At 35.4% G+C, this 8,059-nt stretch overlaps 1 protein-coding gene across 1 annotated transcript; it reads right to left on the bottom strand.

The window, feature by feature from the left end:
- Positions 1–7,359, bottom strand: LOC11408118 (pentatricopeptide repeat-containing protein At4g02750). The gene is made up of 2 exons (XM_024771611.2): positions 5,614–7,359; positions 1–1,574 (listed from the first exon to the last, which is right to left on the bottom strand). Exons 1-2 carry the CDS (start codon positions 7,009–7,011, stop codon positions 768–770), a joined length of 2,205 nt encoding a protein of 734 aa, XP_024627379.1. The 5' UTR covers positions 7,012–7,359; the 3' UTR covers positions 1–767.
- Positions 7,360–8,059: the final 700 nt, after the last annotated feature.

Here is an 8,059-nt window from a genome sequence, read left to right as displayed (position 1 = left end):
TATTAACCTTATTGCTAAATTGAGATTAACACGGTCCCTGTGGATACGAACTTATAAATTTTATTACTTCGATAGTTTTAGTACACTTGCTAAAAAGTCTATCAAATACCAAACCGGCTCACCACCCTGCAATCTCGAAGGGATATGACTCTCCAATTCCTCGCCACCAGCACATAATAGACAGAGGTTACTATCCGTCATGCCTCTAGGAGCATGGAATGAATTTATTGGAAGGCAATGATGCAGCCATGCAGATTTTTCTACAAACATTTGCTTTCTAGGATGGCCATTCCAGGGCAAAGCTTCTTCCAAACTCGATCACCATGCACCTGATTCACACGACCTTGAACCAGTTGGTAGGCAGCTTTCCCCTTTCGTGCTAAACGTGCCATCTGGAGTAAGGTTCCACTCAAAACGGCTGTCCTCCAACCTATCCAAAGGAGGCGCAAGCATTAGAATATCCTTCGTCTAGTAACCAAATAGGGATAAAATCCATGAGATGGTTAACATCTGATTGACCCTCAGCGTTCACAAAATCATGCACAAAAGTGAGCACAACTCTTCCAGAATAGGCCGCAGGAGACGATTTCAAAACAATATTCCCATATGGTACCAATCTCAGGCCAGAATAATATTGATTTACCATTACCAATAGTCCACCGGCCCCCACTCATATTGGTACCCCAGGTAGAAGATATAGCTCTCCAAATTTCACGGTTTATACTTAATATACTATTTTAGGCTAATTTTCTACCATATTTCTCCACTCACCAATAATCCCCACAAGAACAAATACCCTCACTGACGTAATGAAAGCGATGAGAATCCCTTAAGATTATCAACCTTCCAACAATTTTGGATATGTATTTGATGACATTATGACAGTCTTCACACACACGCAAGTTTTTCATGACACGTATTGGTCTGCCAGCCGGTATGGTCAGAATTCCAAATGCCACAGCTAATTTCTCACTGTGATACTTTAGCATTCGCTTCTTCTCTTCCTCTTCCACATCATGCAGAACCAGTTTTACCAAAGAAACATGCCCCTCATGCTTCATTTTTAGATCTATCTCTTCTAAGTAAGCATATATTCTATCCTTTTCTGGGTGAAAACAATCACCAACTGTGAATTTATGAATCTTGTTTTGTACCTCAACCCAGCTATACCCGGGTATTTTCTGAATACCAAGTTGTCTCATTTTTAATCTAAGCTTACCCACGTCAACCCATTTACCTAAAGTTGCATATAAATTTGAAAGAAGTACATACATTCCTGCATTATTGGGTTCCATATTAAAAACCATCTCAGCAGCCTTCTCACCTAGTTCAGCATTGCCATGAATCCGGCTTGCACCTAATAGAGCTCCCCATGTTGCAGCATCTGGCTCAAAAGGCATGTTTCTCATTAAGTTATGTGCTTCTTCCAGGAGGCCAGCTCTACCAAGAAGATCAATCATGCAATTATAATGTTTTGAATTTGGTGTTATGCCATAATCTTTACTCATTGAATAAAAATATTCAGTTCCTCTGTCTGTCAAGCCAGTATGACTGCAAGCCAAAAGAACGCCAACCTGAAATATGAATAGAGGAAGACTAAGCGGAATGACGTTACATGTAGAAAAGAGTCAAAAGGCACACTATTATATTGTATAGATCAAACAATTGTATTATGGACACATCAAGCCTTCCTAGTTTATTTGTCAATGTTTTGTTATCATGGTCATATTTGTTTATGATAAAACAACTTGTTATGATCACATTTGTTCATTATAAAACCACTTAAGCAGTTATTAGCTCATTGGCACCTATGTACAGAAAACTTTGTAGACAGACAGACAAACAAAGTGTAAAACGCAGGACTCTTTGTCGATGGAGGGGCCACTTATTTGAAACCCTTGAGAGAAATAAAGCTAAGTGATTGAACAACACAGAAATTATTCTTCGCAATTGAACTTCTTGCCTGCATTATGTATACATGTCAAATATAAAGACAAAAGCCAATTGCATGGAAATAAATGGCAGGCATGCAGTCTATACTTATAAGCTGAAATTATGACGAGGAGGAAAGTGATACTATGATAGAATAGAACTCAATCAGAATTGACTGAAATAAAAGATATTTCATTTAAGAAACCCCAGTCGCTAGCTCAGTATTAGAAAGATACAAGACGAAGATGAGGAAATCTAAATACATACAGACCCACAACATTCCCCTTTTAAACCAAACACCCCTCTGTTATTTATTTCTGTCTCAAACTAACTAGATAGGGTCTATTAACAGAAAGCATAAAAAAATATGTCTCTGTTTCGTAAAAATAGCATATAGCTGATAGTTTATAGTTGATGACTGATGATAGATAACTGATAAGCTAAATGAAGTGTTTGGTAAAATTAACGGTTCAACTAGCTGATAAATGTAAAATGACATAAAAGAGCATTCTTAATTCATAATAAAATTTATATGAATTAGTATTTAAAATTTATTCATTTAACTTATCTTTTATATATTATTAAATTATTAATTTTTTATTTCAAACAAGACCTTTTTTTCATCGTTTATTAGAATTGTGATGAAAAGACTAATTTTTAGAGCACCACCAACAAGAGCAAGTCCAATGACTATTGATTATACCTTGTCCCTTGAGAAATTATTTCTAATAAAATTGCTTTAAACAATGCAATTACACCGAAACAAAACAAAAAAGAGATACACCAAAAATATCATCACTGCCTATATTATTTAGAAAAATGAAGCTGTGAGTGTAACAGGCACTTTTTGACCCAAAATAAAAAATTAGTAGACCAATTATTTCCATCTATTCATCCGTAATAATAAAAAAACATATCAGGTAAAAACATACATATTTTGATATGCCTGCATTTAAGACATGTCTATTTTATTTTAAATATAATAAATCATAAAGGAAAAAAAATAGATTTTAGATAAAATAGTAAGGGAAAAAATGGAAGAAAAAGTGGTAAGTTATAAGCTCAAACGCTATTAAATAGCGTCTGATAAATAAGTTATAGGGATAAGCTCATGATAAAACGACAGTTACCAAACAGGCCTTTTTTAGTCATACAAGCTTATCAGCCATAAGCTATAAGCTAGCTTCTTGGTCTTACCAAACAGAGCCTATACGGTTTACTCTCCTTTCCTCTTGCTTTTCTGTAACCTCTAAAATATCCCGTGTTCAACAAATTTAAAAGCATACACCATCATATATGATTCATAGCTAAATAAGGGAATTAAAATTTATTTACATAATGTCAGACAACTGAGACAAGTGGTGGTGTGGTACTGTGGTATCATGCTCTTTCAAAACCAACAAATCAGTAATAAGTTTGAATGTATGTTTAGTCCCTGCAAATATATCATTTTTTGTTTTTAGTCCTTGCAAATGTATAATTTTTTGCTTTTGGTCCTTGTTTTGTTTTAGTCCCTACAAAATTTATTCATATTGGAACCGGATGCTGTAATATGCAGAATATTTGGTTTTAATTCCTCAAAATAAAAACTAAAATGAATATTGCGACCAATTTCAACATGAACCAACTTTTCAAGGACTAAAATAAAACACCAGGGACCAAAAGCAAAAAATGGTATATTTGCAAGCACTAGAAACAAAAAAAAGAAAAAATATCACAGGCACTTAAAACAAAAAATTATATATTTGCAAGGACTAAATGCATATCTAAACCTTAGTACTAAATACTGTGATGAAATACAGTATGAGAAGAAATCTGAATTATTCTCATTGACTTCAAATTAATAGCACTCAACATCATATAATATACGTTATTCACAGGAAAAAAAAACTAATCAGTCAAAATTATGTACAAGGAATAGGAATTAGTTCTCAGTTATCTGTTAACACTTAAGAGCTAGTTAAGCCCTGTTAGATGTTTAACAAAATCAGTTATATAGCCTAGTAGTATACACACCTATGTGATAATGTATTATCTTTAACAAGAAAGAATTATTTGATACATTTTCAATTTATCTTCACTTCCTATCTTTTTTCTCGATCTATTCTTTCTTTTCCCTTCTTCAATTCTTGCTTATATACCTTTATCCAGAAATAAATCCAAAATAACTGCCTAAACAAACATCAGAGGACCTTCCAACTGTTTCTCTTAATCCATTTACAACATTTTACGACATTTACTGCTCAACAATTATCTTTCACACACACACACACACACACACATATATATATATCCTCAACGTAACCTAGGTTATTCAAGTCAGTAACAACTATTATGAAATAACCTATCCTGATTGTTTAGGTCAATAACTACCATAACAGAATGGATTACAGCCCTGTCAACTTCCTTTTGGATAAATGAAGATGCAATGACAAAAGGTATATTGCCAGGACAAAAATACAGTTAACCAGAAAAGAATAAGCTTTTCAATTCAAAGGGCAGCAGATAAGTACTCTAGAACAGATAGACGGCTCCAATTTGATGAAGCTGAACTACAGCAAGAAAGAAACTTTATGGAAAGGAATGTCATGTGGCATATGATGCTGTTAACTTGTCCTACCCTCATAAACAACACACAACAACATCCAAAATGAAACCTCTACAACAACAGCTAGCAAGGCCACCGTCTATCCAAAAAAAAAAAAAAAAACTAGCATGGCCATCACAACCACAGTAACAACTACACTAATGGACCCAGGATCTCAGCTTATTCATTTCACTACACACGCGCGCGCACATACACTTACACACACAAAGAGAAAACGGTTTTATTATCCCACTTAATCAGTATCAACAATAGTGCTCGGCAGGATGATCATTGTTTGGAATCTGACCAAACCCTTCAACTTTTCCCAATAAGGAATGGAAGTCATGGAAAAAACATTATTATATCAACGAACACAAGAGACAAAGATATCAGCTTCAGCAATGAATGCTTGAGTTTCTTCCACTGAAGAACTGATTAGAAAAAGAAAAAACTTAGTTATGCATGTGAAATGACAGGGTTGTGTGTCAGGTGTGGGACTTTGTTGGAAAATAACAGAGTTTTTATAGAGAATTGATGCTGTAATAGGACACTGAATTTGGTGCTGTAATGGGACACTGAATTTGAATGAGGTATTTTCCTTAAAATGCATTTGGACTATCTTGGTTGAATCAAATACATTATACATAATTTAAATATAAAAGTTTAGTGTTTATAGGCCTTACTTAAGTAACTTGATGTTTATGCATACACATGTTGCTCCTAATATGAAAAGAAATGGGTGAAGGGAGGAAAGAACTTAAATGAAGAGTCTATAAGAAATTTGATTTTGAGACATAGTATCTGAAAGGGGAATAAGATGTGACACAGCAGATGTTGAAGTAACCCAGGTATTTCCTAGAGGATTCATAAGACTGGTAGGAACCCAGGTATTTCCTACTTTCCTTAGGCGATTATTTGACCATATTAACTGGGAAAGTTTTAATCAGAAAACTAAGTTATAAACCAGGAATATCTAAATGAAAATAATATGAAGTGAAATATGAAGCTTTGAGGGAAGTAGTTCCTCCAACACAACAGATAAGGAGCACTCATTCATGCATAGGTAATTTATAAATAAAAAACCAAATACATACCATGGTAATTTCGTCAGGTTTAAAACCTGCTGTCTTCATTGAATCAAACACCAATAAAGCCTGTCTGCCAAATCCATGCCTAGCATAACCAGCTAACATTGTGTTCCAAGAGATGATATCTTTCAATTGCATTCTTTCAAACACATCATAGGCTTCACCTATGCTTCCACATTTACAATACATTTCAAGGAGTGCATTTCCCACCAAGCAGCCATTGTCATACCCTGTCTTCACCGCCTGTCCATGAACTTGTTTCCCTAACACCAAAGCAGCCATACCAGCACATGTGCTCAAAGCACAACAAAAGGTAGATCTATTTAAACTTTTGCCGTCCCTTTTCATCTTCACCAGCATGTGCATAACTTTTTCATAGTGACCAGTCTGAGCATAACCAGCAATAATTGCCGCCCAAGATACACAATCGCGCTGAGTCATCATGTCAAACAATTCCCTAGCTTGAGCAATATCTCCGTTCTGACCATAGCCGCTGATAATGGTATTCCATGAACCTACATTCCGACAAGGCATTGCCTCAAACAATTCCCTTGCCATATCCATTTTCTTGTATTGCACATATCCTGCAATCATCACATTGTATGCCATCTCTCTTTTTCCCGGCATTTCATCGAAAACTCTTCTCGCTTCATCCAACATTCCACTCTGCACATATGCAAACACCATTGCTGTCCACGTGAAAACATCCCGCACCGGAGACTCCTCAAACAACCTCCTGGCTTGTAACAAATCTCCATCCCGGGCATAACCGGAAATCATGGTATTCCAAGAGATTGCATTCCTAACAGGCATATGATCAAAAAGTCTCCTAGCATCACCCAACATCTTCCTCTTCACATACCCACCCATCAAACAATTCCACGAAATCAATTCCCAATCCACCTTCGACTCAAACAATCGACGAGCCTCTTCAAGTCTCCCATTCTGAACATACACTGCAAGCAATCCATTCCAAGAGATGGAATCCTTATAAGGCATGTTATCAAAAACTAGTTTAGCCTCATCAACGCAACCACTCCGAACATAACCAGACAACATGACATTCCATGAAACAGCATCCTTTTGAGGCATTAAATCAAACAAGTTGCGGGCATCAACGAGTCTGCGATTTTTGACATAGCCAGTGAGCATTAAGTTCCAGGAAAACAAGTTCTTGTAAGGCATGGAGTCGAAGACACGAAGAGCTAAATGGCAGTGGCCATTGCGCATGTGAGTGGAAATGGAATTGGTACATTTCACAATGTATGTGTCTCTTGCTTTTTGAACTGGAAAACAGAAGTTATGTAAATGTTTCCCTCTCAGATTATAGTTCGCGCGCATTGTTTGAAGGAGTCGGCTGCTCTGGGCGCTACAACTCTGGAATTTTCTCGTGACCGCGATCATGTCTTTCGCTTTTTTAGAAAATCACTAACTACTTTAACTTCTGCGTTTGATTGAATCGCTTTTGAGTTTCAGTTTCAATTTGTTTTCCAAAGCTATCTTCCTTTATTACCCTTTGTAATTGTCTGCCATGGCTGGAAGAAAAAAAACGCTGTTTTTCAACTCACCGACGATGAAGCCGAAGAAGATAAAGGGGATGGAAGGTTACCAGCAAGAAATCTTCGCTCTCGGTAATCTTGTCTGCCATTGTTCCAATTTTTACGTTTAGCCGATGGTAACCCAATTCATTTTTCACGGCGAGTCGGTGAGTCACTCACCTAGTTGGCCTACTTGCTTCCGTTGTTACCTTCCTTAACGTTTTTTTTTTTATAATAAATTTGTCATCTTTTTTATTTATTTTTTAATATACAAACTTATCCATTGATGCTTATATTACTATTAAAATTTAAAATAACTTTACTTTTTTTACAAAATTAAAAAAACTCATGATTGTATATTATTTTAGTTTTAAAATGAATTTGTGAAACCAATCTATACGTGTATTTGACGATTAAAAGGGGATCATGATTTGCTCCAGTTGAATTATCACACAGTTACACACAATTTTTAATTCAGGTCATTGGATTGAATTACAAAATTTTGAAACTTATGACATAAACTCATCCAACAGTCAAGAATAAAATTGTGGGAAAAATTACAGCACCAAATTTGTGTCCTTAAAAAGGTAATTTGATCATTTAATGTTCAAAATCAATTTTGATTCAAGTTATTCAAACAATATCAACTTATAAGAATCACTTTTAAATGAGAGTGTCCAAACATAACCAAATTTGCATTCAACTCACTTTTAACCAAATTCGATTCTATCAAAATCAATTCTCACCGCCGCCGAACCAAACACACACTAAGTCATTCATGTGAATTTTACTTCGTCTCATTAAGAAAATGAATGTTAGATATACGTTGAAAATAAAATGTTGTTAGCACTCCTCTACAAGATGATGTATCATGGTGAATGTAGGACAATGTTGTTGTGGCTAATAAATGAACG

The sequence above is a fragment of the Medicago truncatula genome, chromosome 8 (assembly GCF_003473485.1).
Source record: "Medicago truncatula cultivar Jemalong A17 chromosome 8, MtrunA17r5.0-ANR, whole genome shotgun sequence".
Taxonomy (NCBI): Eukaryota; Viridiplantae; Streptophyta; class Magnoliopsida; order Fabales; family Fabaceae; genus Medicago; species Medicago truncatula.
This window is presented reverse-complemented; position numbering and strand designations above follow the sequence as displayed.

Coding starts and splice junctions, on each gene's coding strand:
- LOC11408118 (XM_024771611.2), bottom strand. CDS start 7,011: ATGATCGCGGTCACGAGAAAATTCCAGAGTTGTAGCGCCCAGAGCAGC. Junction 1,575..5,613: donor AACCTGACGAAATTACCATG/GTATGTATTTGG, acceptor TTCATATTTCAG/GTTGGCGTTCTTTTGGCTTG.